Source organism: Coregonus clupeaformis, chromosome 17 (genome assembly GCF_020615455.1).
Source record: "Coregonus clupeaformis isolate EN_2021a chromosome 17, ASM2061545v1, whole genome shotgun sequence".
Taxonomy (NCBI): domain Eukaryota; kingdom Metazoa; phylum Chordata; class Actinopteri; order Salmoniformes; family Salmonidae; genus Coregonus; species Coregonus clupeaformis.
The window spans coordinates 73,477,750-73,496,115 of record NC_059208.1 but is presented as its reverse complement, the minus strand read 5'-3'; the positions used below and the strand labels follow the sequence as shown (position 1 = coordinate 73,496,115).

Here is an 18,366-nt window from a genome sequence, read left to right as displayed (position 1 = left end):
AATGGAAAAATGGCTTTTCAAACCTCTTTTTCAACACTTTCCAAAACAAATGGTGTGTAAATAAGTATTCTTCATGCACACTGGGTTATTTCTCAAGAGTGGGAGGAAGACCTTTTGGTCCAGTGTTGAATATACCAATTATTATGGAGAGTATATTAATTGTTTTAATCTCTGTCAGTGTTCTTTCAGAAATCAAAGTATTATCTCCCCTTTAGGACTTCACAGGCTAACAGTCAAATAATCATAAAATATGCTTTCATGATCAACAGTAAGTATACCTGGCAGAGTAGTAATGGGCAAGAATGGAAGGCTTTTTGGGCGTTTTGTCTCTTTATTGCTTATACTGGATAGTGCAGGCCTGGGGTGGGCCAATAATTCACTACATGCTGAACAAGGAGAAGAACGAGAGCGTGAAGGAAGTGACATCAAATGTGGTGTGATGCAGGTCAAACAGTGCTCGAGGAGTGTGTGTTGGTAAACAAAGGGTTATACCCTACTGTTGACTATCACCAAAGCTTTCATTACTGTTGCCTACTATGAATGAAAATGGACACTCTTCCAACTGTCTGCATGTCAAGATTCCCAAACTTGTGTCCTTTTGTCTTGTGACCTATTCATTGTTCTTTTAAGCTAGCTGAATACAATTTGTGTTAGCATGCTAACACACAAAAGCTAAGCGTTTTAGTAATGGACATTAAAACAATTATTTACATTGCTTGCATAAGAAACATGCAGTTATAGCATGTAATTATGAATTACCCATTGAGATTTATGCAAATATATCAGTCCTTTGACACACAAACACATACCCTCAGAGGCAGCTGGGGACTCTGGCACACTGGCATGTCTCTTGCTGTGACGCACATGTCGCTTCAATTATGTTTTAGAGCATGCACTGCCCACCCCCACAAGTGCCCAGAAGAGGCTGAGGAATCAGGCTTGAATAACATGAATGTGGCTCTTACCAGGCTCCTCCATGTGGGCTATGATCCAGTTAAAGGCCATCTCGGGGCCCATGTTCCCCGTGTAGTAGACGGCCTTCCGACAGGCCTCCAGAGGGAAGCCCATCTCCGCCAGCTGCATCGCCGCCGACTCGTCTATTTCTGGGGCTGAGGACAAGCAAAAAACAAACAATAAACATCAGTGCCACCCACCCTCTTTACAAACCTCACAGGTCCTAAGGGTGGTTTTGTTTTCTCTTTGGGCTTCATTAAAGAGGGACTGGAGAGGAACCGCCCGTATCTTACCCAGTGCTTACTAATAAAAAAACAGGCTAATAACAAATAACCTGCCCCCAAAAAGGTTTTTGTAAGTAGGCAAAGTTACGGGGCGGCTGCAGCAGAATTATTTTCACCACATTTGTCACAACTGCAAAACTTTGAATAACAGTTGTTCCATAGTGGTAAATCTTTGTAATGGGTTAGGTATATACAGTGGGGGAAAAAAGTATTTAGTCAGCCACCAATTGTGCAAGTTCTCCCACTTAAAAAGATGAGAGAGGCCTGTAATTTTCATCATAGGTACACGTCAACTATGACAGACAAAATGAGAAAAAATAATCCAGAAAATCACATTGTGGGATTTTTAATGAATTTATTTGCAAATTATGGTGGAAAATAAGTATTTGGTCACCTACAAACAAGCAAGATTTCTGGCTCTCACAGACCTGTAACTTCTTCTTTAAGAGGCTCCTCTGTCCTCCACTCGTTACCTGTATTAATGGCACCTGTTTGAACTTGTTATCAGTATAAAAGACACCTGCCCACAAGCTCAAACAGTCACACTCCAAACTCCACTATGGCCAAGACCAAAGAGCTGTCAAAGGACACCAGAAACAAAATTGTAGACCTGCACCAGGCTGGGAAGACTGAATCTGCAATAGGTAAGCAGCTTGGTTTGAAGAAATCAACTGTGGGAGCAATTATTAGGAAATGGAAGGCATACAAGACCACTGATAATCTCCCTCGATCTGGGGCTCCACGAAAGATCTCACCCCGTGGGGTCAAAATGATCACAAGACCGGTGAGCAAAAATCCCAGAACCACACGGGGGGGACCTAGTGAATGACCTGCAGAGAGCTGGGACCAAAGTAACAAAGCCTACCATCAGTAACACACTACGCCGCCAGGGACTTAAATCCTGCAGTGCCAGACGTGTCCCCCCTGCTTAAGACAGTACATGTCCAGGCCCGTGCTAGAGTGCATTTGGATGATCCAGAAGAGGATTGGGAGAATGTCATATGGTCAGATGAAACCAAAATAGAACTTTTTGGTAAAAACTCAACTCGTCGTGTTTGGAGGACAAAGAATGCTGAGTTGCATCCAAAGAACACCATACCTACTGTGAAGCATGGGGGTGGAAACATCATGCTTTGGGGCTGTTTTTCTGCAAAGGGACCAGGACGACTGATTTGTGTAAAGGAAAGAATGAATGGGGCCATGTGTGGTGAGATTTTGAGTGAAAACCTCCTTCCATCAGCAAGGGCATTGAAGATGAAACGTGGCTGGGTCTTTCAGTATGACAATGATCCCAAACACACCGCCCGGGCAACGAAGGAGTGGCTTCGTAAGAAGCATTTCAAGGTCCTGGAATGGCCTAGCCAGTCTCCAGATCTCAACCCCATAGAAAATCTTTGGAGGGAGTTGAAAGTCCGTGTTGCCCAGCGACAGCCCCAAAACATCACTGCTCTAGAGGAGATCTGCATGGAGGAATGGGCCAAAATACCAGCAACAGTGTGTGAAAACCTTGTGAAGACTTACAGAAAACGTTTGACCTGTGTCATTGCCAACAAAGGGTATATAACAAAGTATTGAGAAACTTTTGTTATTGACCAAATACTTATTTTCCACCATAATTTGCAAATAAATTCATTAAAAATCATACAATGTGATTTTCTGGAATTTTTTTCCTCATTTTGTCTGTCATAGTTGACGTGTACCTATGATGAAAATTACAGGCCTCTCTCATCTTTTTAAGTGGGAGAACTTGCACAATTGGTGGCTGACTAAATACTTTTTTTCCCCACTGTATACCCTTTGTTGGCAATGACACAGGTGAAACGTTTTCTGTAAGTCTTCACAAGGTTTTCACACACTGTTGCTGGTATTTTGGCCCATTCCTCCATGCAGATCTCCTCTAGAGCAGTGATGTTTTGGGGCTGTCGCTGGGCAACACGGACTTTCAACTCCTTCCAAAGATTTTCTATGGGGTTGAGATCTGGAGACTGGCTAGGCCACTCCAGGACCTTGAAATGCTTCTTACGAAGCCACTCCTTCGTTGCCCGGGCGGTGTGTTTGGGATCATTGTCATGCTGAAAGACCCAGCCACGTTTCATCTTCAATGCCCTTGCTGATGGAAGGAGGTTTTCACTAAAAATCTCACGATACATGGCCCCATTCATTCTTTCCTTTACACGGATCAGTCGTCCTGGTCCCTTTGCAGAAAAACAGCCCCAAAGCATGATGTTTCCACCCCCATGCTTCACAGTAGGTATGGTGTTCTTTGGATGCAACTCAGCATTCTTTGTCCTCCAAACACGACGAGTTGAGTTTTTACCAAAAGGTTCTATTTTGGTTTCATCTGACCATATGACATTCTCCCAATCCTCTTCTGGATCATCCAAATGCACTCTAGCAAACTATGATGAAAATTACAGGCCTCTCTCATCTTTTTAAGTGGGAGAACTTGCACAATTGGTGGCTGACTAAATACTTTTTTCCCCCACTGTATAGGGGAAGGATAGGAGAAATTGAATACTTACAATCTGAGGAGTTCATCGAGTTGTCTGAAAAGTAAAGAGAAGTGATTATTTCCAAGGACCAACATAAACATGTTTTTTTGACTAGTTAAATCTAAAAGTGTAGCTACAGCATGAATATAATTCATCTGAATCTATCAGATTAATTCATTCAATATGTGGTTAGTAAAAAAGTCTAACATGGACCTAAACAGCATCCTTACCATTCAAGTCACACTTCAGTTTTAATTACAAATGTTGTTCCACTAAAAACAAGTATTGGCGACTGTTATGGCTCAAGACGGTAAACTTAATTGTAATGTTTTTCTATAAAAAAACTCAGGTACCATATGCCAAATCAATACTAAATCCGTAAAGATAATTGATGGGAAATGATGCAGTTCAAGGAGCAAAAAGACTGCTTAAAATTCAGAAATCAATCAGAATTCCTCAGGCGTTGTCCGATGCAGAAATGTAATTAATTGCTGTAGTGATTCAGGTCAAGGGACAATGGGCTGGTGTTTAATTTAAGATTTATGGAGCTAATCTGACAAATGATGTAAAATCAAAAATGCATTATAAACATTGAGAACTAAGATTTATATTACTGTATGTAGGTGTGACGGTCAACTGTACAATTTACATTTTAGTCATTTAGCAGACACTCTTATCCAGAGCAACTTACAGTTAGTGAGTGCATACATTTATTTTCATACTGGCCCCCCTTGGGAATCGAACCCACAACCCTGGTGTTGCAAGCGCCATGCTCTACCAACTGAGCTACGTAGGTGTGTACCAGTAATTTAATTATGAGAGAAAACAAATGGCCAACTGCTTTGTTACTTTTTCAGGAACAGTCTATAAGAGGAGAACTCATACAACTTTATTAAATCACTTTTAAAACACCTTTAGGACGTCTAAATCTGGCAAATTTCGGGGTGAGTTTTGTTTTGTCCGCTTAGCACTTACCCATAAAGCCTCATTTTAGGAAGGGGGAACACGATAATTCTGTTATATTCGTCTGCTAAAATAAAATAGTTGAGTTTCAGTCCGAGTTGTAGTTTAACAAAGTTGAAGCAGCTTCTACAAGACAGCCATTGCGTCAATGGGGCACTACAGGGTACCAGGACAAGCTCTATTGCTTGCCTTGAGCACATGTCAAGTGTTTTTGGGTCTGTACAGAACACGATGTGCCTGGTAGCTGCTAAACTATTAAAGAGGTCCACAGACAGACACACTGTAGACGCACTACAGACGCACTGAAGGAAGAACAGAGATTACGGAAATGTAAACTAGAAACAGTCCCACTTCTTTGTTGCTCAGCCTTAGGCCCAAAAAGTGACTCGTTAGGCGTGCTAGATAATAGCTTGGCCCAAACGCCAGCTTTGCTAGGCACTTCCAACAACCCCTAGTCATTGGAAGTCAAACTCCTCCCAGCTGTGGGTAGAGAGGGAAAATAAGATTGGTAAAGGTTTGTCAGTATCTTCGTCCTAAAGCAGCCCTTCTTACCTCTGGTGTCTTCAGGGAGGACGATGGGGGGGGTGAGGTCTGGGAGCTCTTGTTCTCCCGCCTGCAGTCCTGTTCCCCGGAGTCGAGACAGGTCCAGGAAGTCTGGGATGTCTATGGACAGATCTGTGGAAAAACAGGTCAGGGTCATGTTCAGCTCGAAATGGAGAAATGGCTCCAAAATTGAGTGAAATAGGGGAATACAATTGGAACTTGTCCAATAAGAAACATGTTTCAAACATGTTTCCCTGTTGCGGAACGTTTTGCTACGATATGCCCTAATGAAAGCAACCCAGAGTTTTGAGAGAGCATGTGAAAGAGAACAGAGGGGACTTGGGCATGGTCATTCAAGCAGATAACTGAATGACTACACTCACATTCACCACTAGAGCTACAGTACAAAATACAAGATGTACAGTATAAGATGTAGCTACCATATCAGCATGAGAGAATATTGAATATAGCTGTAACACCTTTTTTTGGTCCACATGAGAAAAACCAGAACATGCAAAAATAAGTCTCTCAATTGCAAGATGCAGGAGTAACCTCATTTGAACTGCATCTCTTAAAAATAGTTAACCTTCCTCAATCCCTAGCATATTTTGGGGGAAAAGTATGGTCGATGCAACTCCAGTGCAGCATAAAAAATGTATAGTACTTAAAAACACAGGTAGAGCAAGAGCTTAGATAACAGATTTTATTCTCAGGGCAGTGTCTACTAGCCTGGATCTTAACAGAATTGTTCTGTTTCACTTCATGAAATCAGTCTTCAGTTTGGATGCAGGCTATATGTGTGCATTCGGAAAGTATTCAGAAACCTTGACTTCTTCCACATTTTGTTACGTTACAGCCTTATTCTAAAATGTATAAAAAAATTATAATAATCCTCATCAACCTACACACAATACCCCATAATTACAAAGCGAAAACAGAAATACCTTATTTACATAAGTATTCAGACCCTTTGCTATGAGACTCGAAATTGAGCTCAGGTGCATCCTGTTTCCATTGATCATCCTTGGGATGTTTCTACAACTTGATTGGAGTCCACCTCTGGTAAATTCAATTGATTGGACATGATTTGGAAAGGCACACACCTGTCTATATAAAGGTCCCACAGTTGACAGTACATGTAAGAGCAAAAACCAAGCCATGATGTTGAAGGAATTGTTCGTAGAGCTCCGAGACAGGATTGTTTCGAGGCACAGATCTGGGGAAGGGTACCAAAAAATGTCTGCAGCGTTGAAGGTCTCCAAGAACAGAGTGGCCTCCATTATTCTTGGAACCACCAAAACTCATCTTAGAGCTAGCCGCCCGGCCAAACTGAGCAATCGGGGGAGAGAAGGGCCTTGGTCAGGGAGGTGACCAAGAACCCGATGGTCACTCTGACAGAGCTCCAGAGTTCCTCTGTGGAGATGGGAGAACCTTCCAGAAGGACAACCATCTCTGCAGCACTCCACCAATCAGGCCTTTATGGTAGAGTGGCCAGACGGAAGCCACTCCTCAGTAAAAGGCACATGACAGCCCGCTTGGAGTTTGCCAAAAGGCACCTAAAGGACTCTCAGACCATGAGAAACAACATTCTCTGGTCTGATGAAACCGAGATTGAACTCTTTGGCCTGAATGCCAAGCGTCACATCTGGAGGAAACCTGGCACCATCCCTACGGTGAAGCATCATGCTGTGGGGATGTTTTTCAGCGGCAGGGACTGGGAGACTAGTCAGAATCGAGGGAAAGATTAACGGAGCAAAGTACAGAGAAATCCTTGATGAAAACCTGCTCCAGAGTGCTCAGGACCTCAGACTGTGGCGAAGGTTCACCTTCCAACAGGACAACGACACTAAGCACACAGCCAAGACAAAGCAGGAGTGTCTTCGGGACAAGTCTCTGAATGTCCTCGAGTGGCCCAGCCAGAGCCCGGACTTCAACCCGATCGAACATCTCTGGAGAGACCTGAAAATAGCTGTGCAGCAACGCTCCCCAACCAACCTGACAGAGCTTGAGAGGATCTGCAGAGAAGAATGGGAGAAACTCCCCAAATACAGGTGTGCCAAGCTTGTAGCGTCATACCCAAGAAGACTTGAGGATGTAATCACTGCCAAAGGTGCTTCAACAAAGTACTGAGTAAAGGGTCTGAATACTTATGTAAATGTGATATTTTTGCTCTGTCATTATGGGGTATTGTGTGTAACTAACAATTTAAATCAATTTTAAAATAAGGCTGTAATGTAGCAAAATGTGGAAAAAGTCAAGGGTCTGAATACTTTCCAAATGCACTGTATGTGTGCATTGTCAGTGGACCTCAGTGAATCACTATGTGGCAGTTCCCTCTGCTGGGGATCCACAGTACTGACTTAATAAATTGATCCAGTGATAAAGAGAGAATCTGAAAAATAGGATGCATTTATAGGCCTTCAATTAAAGACCCTTCTATACCTTAATATGATTTCAATGTTTATAGACATGTATCAAAGTTAAACAGAAATCAGCATCCTCTTGGTACTAAAGAATCATGGATCCAGACAAGCCAAAACACTAGTGGAGAGACATCAGTTCTCTTACTCACCTACTTTCTTTGGAACCCAGTCCACCCCAAATGTGAATTTCTTTATTTGCACCACCAGATACTCTGGGAAGGAGGCGAAACGGGAAGTCCTGGAAAGAGAGGGCTACAATTTAGAAAAATTACTTGAAAAATAAATATGGATCACTCATTTATACTATACAAAATTATAAAACGCAACATGCAACAATTTCAAAGATGTAACTGAGTTACAGTTCATATAAGGAAATCAGTCAATTGAAATAAATGTATTAGGCCCTAATCTATGGATTTCACATGACTGGGAATACATATGCATCTGTTGGTCGTAGAAACCTTTTTTAAAAAAGGTATCTGGTGTGACCACCATTTGCCTCATGCAGCGCGACACATCTCCTTCGCATAAAGTTGATCAGGCTGTTGATAGTGGCCTGTGCAATGTTGTCCCACTCCTCTTCAAAGTCTGTGCAAAGTTGCTGGATATTGGCGGGAACTGGAACACGCTGTCGTACACGTCGATCCAGAGGATCCCAAACATGCTCAATGGGTGACATGTCTGGTGAGTATGCAGGCCATGGAAGAACTGGGACATTTTCAGCTTCCAGGAATTGTGTACAGATCCTTGCAACATGGGGCCGTGCATTATCATGCTGAAACATGAGGTGATGGCGGCGGATGAATGGCACGACAATGGGCCTCAGGATCTCGTCACCGTATGTCTGTGCATTCAAATTGCCATCGATAAAATGCAATTGTGTTTGTTGTCCGTAGCTTATGCCTGCCCATACCATAACCCCACCTCCACCATGGGGCACTCTGTTCACAACGTTGACATCAGCAAACCACTCGCCCACACGACACCATACAAGTGGTCTGCTGTTGTGAAGCCAGTTGGACGTACTGCCAAATTCTCTAAAACGACGGCTTATGGTAAAGAAATTAACATGCAATTCTCTGGCAACAGCTCTGGTGGACATTCCTGCAGTCAGCGTGCCAATTGCACGCTCCCTCAAAACTTCAGACATCTGTGGCATTGTGTTGTGTGACAAAACTGCACATTTTAGAGTTACCTTTTATTGTCCCCAGCACAAGGTGCACCTGTGTAATGATCCTGCTGTTTAATCAGCTCTTGATATGCCACCTGTCAGGTGGATGGATTATCTTGGCAAAGGAGAAATGCTCACTAAAAGGGACTTAAACAAAGTTGTGCACAACATTTGAGAGGAATAAGCTTTTTGTGCATATGGAACATTTCTGGGATCTTTTATTTCAGCTCTTTAAACATGGGACCAACACTTTACATGTTGTGTTTATATTTTTGTTCAATATACATGATCAGCTTTACATTCATATTTGGTCATTTGTGTATGGGCATTAAAACTGTTAAATAGTCAATTTTCCCTATAGTTAATTCATCATGTAGCCTACCAACATTGTTTTTTCATCTTAGGGGGCTAGGCATATTATGGTGCAAAATAACTTGGGTGCAGGATCCAAAAAGTCAAGTCATGAAAGAAAGATAGATCCCCACACAGTGTTGAAACTGCGGGAGCATTCAACAATGTGGGGTGTCTATCTTTCTTTCTTCCAGGCCTTAGACCAGGACCTTGCTTACTTGACTCCAGTTGATTTGGCCTGCAGCTCTGAGCTCCAGAAGTCAGGGACGTTCTCTGGCTCCATGAAGGCCTGCAGGCACGCTGTGAAGGGGATCCGGGCCCTCACAGGCTCTGGAGGGGCCCTCATGTTCTCCTCTGCTTCGTTTCGCTTGGCCTCATACACTATCAGCTCCTCTGTCACACACACATCAAGCTATTTAACACAGAAAACATCCTCCTAAAATGCTGTTGCTGTTGTCATACTCTCAGATGATTGGGGTTTAGTGATTGTATATTGGACATTTGAAATAACTTATTTTCCCAACAATTAGGTAATTCAGCCAAGTGTCACCATACACAGTATGCACGACTGATCATTTAAAAACACATGCAGCCTTGGGCATTTTAAAACGCAAACTCCCAACCCACTTTGGCATTCAGAGATATTGATCCTCCATGCCCTTTGAAGAGGAGGGCTGTGGGGGAGCCAGCAGCCCTGCTGGTTCTCATGGGGCTGGGCCAGCTGCCTATGGGATCTTACCTCTGTTGGATGCGGCCTCGATGGCAGCAGGGAGCTGCATGAGGTAGTCCACCTTCTGGGTGTAGCGCACCTTCTGCGTCTGGCAACACTGCACACGCTCCTCCACCAGGTAGCGGAACGCATCATTGGGGTTCTCCAAGCCCACACTGTTTCTCTAGAGGGAAGGACACACGGGAGGATGCTGAGAATATACCGAATACTTTTTTTCCTCTTCATCTATGCTATTGAATTGACCAGTTAAAAAAGTGTTTGGAAATGTAACTGTTCCCATCAATTAGAACATTGAGAATATTGTGACTTTCATTACTTGTATGCATGTTTGAACAGTAGCAATATGTATCAAATTATTTTTATATACACAGTACCAGTCAAAAGGTTGGACACACCTACTCATTCCACAAGTTTACAATTTTCTACATTGTAGAATAATAGTTAAGACATCAAAACTATGAAATAACACACATGGAATCTATTTTATATTTGAGATTCTTCAAATAGCCACCCATGGCAGCTTTGCACACTCTTGGCATTCTCTCAACTAGCTTCACGAGGTAGTCACCTGGAATGCATTTCAATTAACAGGTGTGCCTTGTTAAAAGTTAATTTGTGTGACACTCTGGCTCTGGGACTTTTGTATTTGAGCCAGGGGGGTTTTGATTTGTTGGGTTTTGGTGTTGTATTTCTAGGTTTGCCTTTCTGTTGGTTGTATTTCTAGGTTTGGTCATTGACTCCCAATCGGAGGTAACGAGTGTCAGCTGTCGGCTCGTTATCTCTGATTGGGAGCCATATTTATTCTGTATGTTTTCTTGTGGGAGTTGTGGGTTTTTGTTCCATGTTTCTGTCAGTGTTACAGAGGACTTCACTATCGTCATTTGTTGTTTTTTGTGGTTGCTTTATTAAATAAAGTCATCATGTTCACTCCACGCGCTGCGTATTGGTCCGCTTCTTCAGACGGTCGTGACAGAAAAACCCACCATAAAAGGACCAAGCAGCGCGTCCAGGAGCAAAGGGTCTGGACATGGGAGGAACTGTTGGACGGTAAAGGGTCCTGGACTTGGGAGGAGATCCTGGATGGTATGGATCACCGACCATGGAACGAGACGGTGGAGAGGCGACGGCGAGAGGAGCAACGGCATCAGCAGGGCCATCGTCGGAAGGACGGGAGGCAACCCCAAAAAAAAATTTGGGGGGGGGCACATGGCTTGGGCGGCTGGGCAGCAGGAGGCTGCCACAGGGAGAAAAGGAGAGAAGGCTAACGGAGTACGGGAGCCATTGGCGAGTAGAGGGAGGGAAGTGTGTGTGGCACGGCGTGAAAGACTGATGTGTGTTGCCAGTCCGGTCCGGCCCGTTCCTGATCCTCGGTTGAGGCCAGTGGTGTGTGTTCCCGGTACGGACCGGCCTGTTCCTACTCCAAGCACCAGGTCCACGGTGTGCTACGCCAGCCCGGCCCGGCCTGTTCCGGCCACTCGCACCAGGGATGCGGTGCGCGTCGCCAGCCCAGCCCGGCCTGTTCCTGCTCCACGCACCAGGGATAGGGTGCGCTTCGCCAGCCCGGCCCGGCCTGTTCCGGCCACTCGCACCAGGGATACGGTGCGCGTCGCCAGCTCAGCCCGGCCTGTTCCTACTCCACGCACCAGGGATACGGTGCGCGTCGCCAGCCCAGCCCGGCCTGTTCCTACTCCACGCACCAGGGATACGGTGCGCTTCGCCAGCCCGGCCCGGCCTGTTCCGGCCTCTCGCACCAGAGATACGGTGCGCGTCGCCAGCCCAGCCCGGCCTGTTCCTGCTCTCCGCACTAGGCCTTATGTGCGTCCCCAGGGTCCAGCATGCCCTGTTGCTGCTCTCCGCACTAGGCCTTATGTGCGTCCCCCAGGGCCAAGCATGCCCTGTTGCTGCTTCCCGCACTAGCCCTGAGATGCGTGTCCTCAGCCCGGTACCTCCAGTTCCGGCACCACGCATCAGGCCTACGGTGCGTCCCCAGGGCCAAGCATGCCCTGTTGCTTCTCCCCGCACTAGCCCTGAGATGCGTGTCCTCAGCCCGGTACCTCCAGTTCCGGCACCACGCATCAGGCCTACGGTGCGTCCCCAGGGCCAAGCATGCCCTGTTGCTTCTCCCCGCACTAGCCCTGAGATGCGTGTCCTCAGCCCGGTACCTCCAGTTCCGGCACCACGCACCAGGCCTACGGTGCGCCTCAGACGGCCAGAGTCTGCCGTCTGCCCAACGGGGCCTGAACTGTCCGTCTGCCCAACGCCGTCTGAACTGCCCGTCTGCCCAACGGCGCCTGAACTGTCCGTCTGCCCAACGCCGTCTGAACTGCCCGTCTGCCCAACGGCGCCTGAACTGCCCGTCTGCCCAACGCCGTCTGAACTGTCCGTCTGCCCAACGCCGTCTGAACTGCCCGTCTGTACTGAGCCTGCAAAGCCGCCCGTCTGCCATGAGCCTTCAGAGCCGTCCGCCAGACCGGGAGCCGCTAGAGCTCTCCGCCAGACAGGATCAGCCAGAGCCTTCCGCCAGACAGGATCAGCCAGAGCCTTCCGCCAGACAGGATCAGCCAGAGCCTTCCGCCAGACAGGATCAGCCAGAGCCTTCCGCCAGACAGGAGCAGCCAGAGCCTTCCGCCAGACAGGATCAGCCAGAGCCTTCCGCCAGACAGGATCAGCCAGAGCCTTCCGCCAGACAGGATCAGCCAGAGCCTTCCGCCAGACAGGATCAGCCAGAGCCTTCCGCCAGACAGGATCAGCCAGAGCCTTCCGCCAGACAGGATCAGCCAGAGCCTTCTGCCAGACAGGATCAGCCAGAGCCGTCCGCCAGCCAGGATCCGCCAGAGCCGTCCAGCCAGGATCCGCCAGAGCCAGCCAGCCAGGATCCGCCATTCAGTCCGGTGCTGCCCCTCAGTCCGGTGCTGCCCCTCAGTCAGGTACTGTCCCTTAGTCCGGTGCTGCCCCTTAGTCCGGTGCTGCCCCTTAGTCCGGTGCCGCCCCTTAATCCAGTGGGGTTTAGTTGGGGGGTGGTCATGTGGAGGGGGCTACGGAAGCGGATAGTGACTAAGGTGGGGTGGGGACCACGACCTGGGCCAGAACCGCCACCGTGGACAGACGCCCACCCAGACCCTCCCCTAGACTGTATGCTGGTGCGCCCGGAGTGCGCACCTTTAGGGGGGGGTACTGTGACACTCTGGCTCTGGGACTTTTGTATTTGAGCCAGGGGGGTTTTGATTTGTTGGGTTTTGGTGTTGTATTTCTAGGTTTGCCTTTCTGTTGGTTGTATTTCTAGGTTTGGTCATTGACTCCCAATCGGAGGTAACGAGTGTCAGCTGTCGGCTCGTTATCTCTGATTGGGAGCCATATTTATTCTGTATGTTTTCTTGTGGGAGTTGTGGGTTTTTGTTCCATGTTTCTGTCAGTGTTACAGAGGACTTCACTATCGTCATTTGTTGTTTTTTGTGGTTGCTTTATTAAATAAAGTCATCATGTTCACTCCACGCGCTGCGTATTGGTCCGCTTCTTCAGACGGTCGTGACAATTTGTGGAATTTATTTCCTTCTTAACGTGTTTGAGCCAATCAGTTGTGTTGTGACAAGGTAGGGGTGGTATACAGAAGATAGCCCTAATTGGTAAAAGACAAAGTGCATATTATGGCAAGAACAGCTCAAACAAGCAAAGAGAAACGACAGTCCATCATCACTTTAAGACATGAATGTCAGTCAATCAGGAACATTTCAAGAACTTTGAAAGTTTCTTCAAGTGCAGTCGCAAAAACCATCAAGCGCCATGATGAAACTAGCTCTCATGAGGACCGCCACAGGAAAGGAAGACCCAGAGTTACCTCTGCTGCAGAGATTTACTATGTGATTAAGGTCTGGAGCCTGGCTAGGCCAACTCCAGGACCTTAATGTGCTTCTTCTTGAGCCACTCCTTTGTTGCCTTGGCCAGGTGTTTTGGGTCATTGTCATGCTGGAATACCCATCCACGACCCATTTTCAATGCCCTGGCTGAGGGAAGGAGGTTCTCACCCAAGATTTGACGGTACATGGCCCCGTCCATCGTCCCTTTGATGCGGTGAAGTTGTCCTGTCCCCTTAGCAGAAAAACACCCCCAAAGCATAATGTTTCGAACTCCATGTTTGACGGTGGGGATGGTGTTCTTGGCGTCATAGGCAGCATTCCTCCTCCTCCAAACATGGTGAGTTGAGTTGATGCCAAAGAGCTCGATTTTGGTCTCATCTGACCACAACACTTTCACCCAGTTCTCCTCTGAATCATTCAGATGTTCATTGGCAAACTTCAGATGGGCCTGTATATGTGCTTTCTTGAGCAGGGGGACGTTGCGGGCACTGCAGGATTTCAGTCCTTCACGGCGTAGTGTGTTACCAATTGTTTTCTTGGTGACTATGGTCCCAGCTGCCTTGAGATCATTGACAAGATCCTCCCGTGTAGTTCTGGGCTGATTCCTCACCGTTCTCATGATCATTGTAACTCCACGAGGTGAGATCTTGCATGGAGCCCCAGGCCGAGGGAGATTGACAGTTCTTTTGTGTTTCTTCCATTTGCGAATAATTGCACCAACTGTTGTCACCTTCTCACCAAGCTGCTTGGCGATGGTCTTGTAGCCCATTCCAGCCTTGTGTAGGTCTACAATCTTGTCCCTGACATCCTTGGAGAGCTCTTTGGTCTTGGCCATGGTGGAGAGTTTGGAATCTGATTGATTGATTGCTTCTGTGGACAGGTGTATTTTATACAGGTAACAAACTGAGATTAGGAGCACTCCCTTTAAGAGTGTGCTCCTAATCTCAGCTCGTTACCTGTATAAAAGACACCTGGGACCCAGAAATCTTTCTGATTGAGAGGGGGTCAAATACTTATTTCCCTCATTAAAATGCAAATCAATTTATAACATTTTTGACATGCGTTTTTCTGGATTTTTTTGTTGTTATTCTGTCTCTCACTGTTCAAATAAACCTACCATTAAAATTATAGACTGATCATTTATTTGTCTGTGGGCAAACATACAAAATCAGCAGGGGATCAAATACTTTTTTTCCCCTCACTGTGTGTGTGTGTGTGTGTTTGTGTGTGTATACACACACACACACACACACACACACACATACATACACACACACACTTCCGTTCAAAATGTTGTAAATGGCTATTGTAGCTGGAAACGGCTGAATTTTAATGGAATATCTACATAGGCGTACAGAGGCCCATTATCAGCAACCATCAGTCCTGTGTTCCAATGGCACGTTGTGTTTGCTAATCCAAGTTTATCATTTTAAAAAGGCTAATTGATCATTAGAAAACCATTTTGCAAATATGTTAGCACAGCTGAAAACTGTTGTGCTGATTAAAGAAGCAATAAAACTGGCCTTCTTGAGACTAGTTGAGTATCTGGAGCATCAGCAATTGTGGGTTCAATTACAGGCTCAAAATGGCCAGAAACAAAGAACTTTCTTCTGAAACTCGTCAGTCTATTCTTGTTCTGAGAAATGAAGGCTATTCCATGCGAGAAATTGCAAAGAAACTGAAGATCTCGTACAACGCTGTGTACTACTCCCTTCACAGAACAGCGCAAACTGGCTCTAACCAGAGTAGAAAGAGCAGGGGATCAAATACTTTTTTCCCCTCACTGTATATATCAACACACTGCTCAAAAAAATTAAGGGAACACTAAATTAACACATCCTAGATCTGAATGAATGAAATAATCTTATGAAATACTTTTTCCTTTACATAGTTGAATGTGCTGATAACAAAATCACACAAAAATTATCAATGGAAATCAAATTTATCAACCCATGGAGGTCTGGATTTGGAGTCACCCTCAAAATTAAAGTGGAAAACCACACTACAGGCTGATCCAACTTTGATGTAATGTCCTTAAAACAAGTCAAAATTAGGCTCAGTAGTGTGTGTGGTCTCCACGTGCCTGTATGACCTCCCTACAACGCCTGGGCATGCTCCTGATGAGGTGGCGGATGGTCTCCTGAGGGATCTCCTCCCAGACCTGGACTAAAGCATCCGCCAACTCCTGGACAGTCTGTGGTGCAATGTGGCGTTGGTGGATGGAGCGAGACATGATGTCCCAGATGTGCTCAATTGGATTCAGGTCTGGGGAACGGGCGGGCCAGTCCATAGCATCAATGCCTTCCTCTTGCAGGAACTGCTGACACACTCCAGCCACATGAGGTCTAGCATTGTCTTGCACAGTTTGATTTCACAGAAGTGTGATTGACTTGGAGTTACATTGTGTTGTTTAAGTGTTCCCTTTATTTTTTTGAGCAGTGTATATATCAATCACAAGAGGGACCATGCCAAGCTTCCTGTTTTCATGTGGTCAATTACACACAGTTAAAGCTTGACAAATGAAGTAGGACAGGTGGAAAACATGTACAACTCAAAGAGAAAGAGGTACGCAGTTGTTTATTGGGGGGTCATTGGGGACAAACTTGTTTGTTGTGATTATTTGAGGACTCATGGGGCAATGGGTCTTGAATTAAAACCATTTGGCTTGTATGGAGTGTCACATCAGCAGCTTTTCTATTCTAAGAGGCTACAGAAATACTCCGGTTATAGCTCTACTCCAAACACCAGTGAAGTATTCTAACCGGCCGGCTGGCAGGCAGGCCCGAGGCTAAACTTGCTGATTGAAGGCTACTGTAAGTCTGCCTATCTCTGTCCAACCAACTCAGGACAGCTGAATACGCCCACAAATTATACACAATTACCATTCATGGTAAAAATATAGGGCCCCATTTAAATTAGAAAAGGTATTCTGAAGCAAAGAGAAAACTGTTGATTTTTAACTAATATTAACATGAAGTTGACTTGTTAGCTCCTGTATTACATTTTACTTGACCTTACTGCTCCATGTAAAAATGTTTTTATATATTCAGAACACTGCCACAAATTACTTACAGTATGTTGAAAAACATTGACAATAGATAAATCAGCCATGCAACGGAGTCTAGTAAACTGATTTTGGATAGATTGTTTTGTCAAGGGCAAGAGCAGAGAAAGTGGCGGGTTTCCAGTCTGAGCATGTTTCTGTGTTGACTTCAGGCAGAATAGGAAGCATTATCTGGCCTGTGTAACTGATAGGGGCGGTCTAAATTTAACCCGGTTGAGAAAGTCACTTCAGAGCGCAAGTGTGTGTCTGCCGGCCTGGGGACAGGGTGCTGCGTTTCGTCAAATACAGTCCCACCTCCTCTCTCCCAAGGTCCCCTGATTGACCACGTGTGACAAGTCAGAGGTGCATTGACATGCCGGAAAAATGCTTTACAATAGCCATTTCACGAAAGCTATTTTTTCTTCTTTTATTATGGCCATCATTGAAGCTGAAAAGCCAGTGCCGATAGATACAGTTTAGGCTTATGAGCCTTTTGTTGAACACCAGTGACTTTGTTTGCCAATTGCTGTACCTCTGCAACAATGGCATACTGTATTCATCACTACGTGCCTTTTAGAGTAGTTTTCATCATTACAAGTACACCATAACACGCTCCTACCAGGGACGGCCTGTTCAATAGGGCGATATGGGCGACGCACTGCCAAACGGGAAAAGGAAGGGATTTTTTTTCTAATCAATTATATCACGGCAACAGTAGTTATCAGTGTTGTAATCTATACGTCTGATCTGCCACAGTGCCACACTGCCACTAAATGTCGAATCAGGCTAAAGTCGTGCTTCAAATGGCTCCACCCCCCTTTTTGGGGCGATTTCAGTCAGATTGAAAATCGCCCAGAACTTCTGTCATAGACTCCCATGTAAAATCTATTTTTTTCAAATTTCAGAGCCTTCAATACAATCTCAATGGGTGTCTGTGGGCTTGCACTTACGCTTTCGTCATACGTTACGTAACCATGAACGTAACTGAGAAAAGAGTGGATTGTTTGAAAGAAGTTCCTTTTTGTCGGCGAACAAATGAAGATAAATTGGCAACGAAACAATTAGGACCTCCCAGACCAAATTTAATAATTCAACAGGTTTCTACTAAAGGCGGAAAGTCCTACACCCGAGGATTTTCCAAAAATTGGTACGAACGAAAAAGACATTGCCACTCACTCAACTGGATGACGAGGGATACAGGCTAGCTGTCCGCCGCCACAACGATGAGGTTAGTGTTGATAATCACAAGTTTACTGGATGTGGATATGGTGTAATAAAGGCAGTTTATTCAGAGGTAAATATATCTGGAATCGCGTTCACGGACCCGTTCGTCAAACTCTTAGGGAGCTATAAATTAAGCCCCATTACTTACCATATCAGATAAGAGAAATTGCTGCAGCTACATATATTTTACATCCTGGCCCTACATAGTTCACTATTTGCATCACTTACCAAAATATTACATGTGGTCATATATGCTTGGAAAGTGGAGATGCCATAGAACGTCAAAAAAGTAAACATTGCTGGAGACACATTGCCGTTTTGGAGAAGACATCGC

The 18,366-nt window shown here is 45.5% G+C and overlaps 1 protein-coding gene across 3 annotated transcripts in view; it reads right to left on the bottom strand.

Annotated features, from left to right (window-relative positions):
* The window catches only part of LOC121533767 (ubiquitin carboxyl-terminal hydrolase 13-like), a 72,824-nt gene that overhangs the window by 11,323 nt on the left and 43,135 nt on the right, over positions 1–18,366 (bottom strand). For all 3 annotated transcript variants that reach the window (XM_041839989.2, XM_041839990.2, XM_041839988.2), the window contains 6 exons: positions 9,921–10,074; positions 9,400–9,574; positions 7,809–7,897; positions 5,246–5,368; positions 3,761–3,784; positions 966–1,109 (listed from right to left, as the gene is read on the bottom strand). In XM_041839989.2, coding sequence (XP_041695923.1) covers positions 966–1,109; positions 3,761–3,784; positions 5,246–5,368; positions 7,809–7,897; positions 9,400–9,574; positions 9,921–10,074 — 709 coding nt within the window. The remainder of the gene's footprint in view (positions 1–965; positions 1,110–3,760; positions 3,785–5,245; positions 5,369–7,808; positions 7,898–9,399; positions 9,575–9,920; positions 10,075–18,366) is intronic.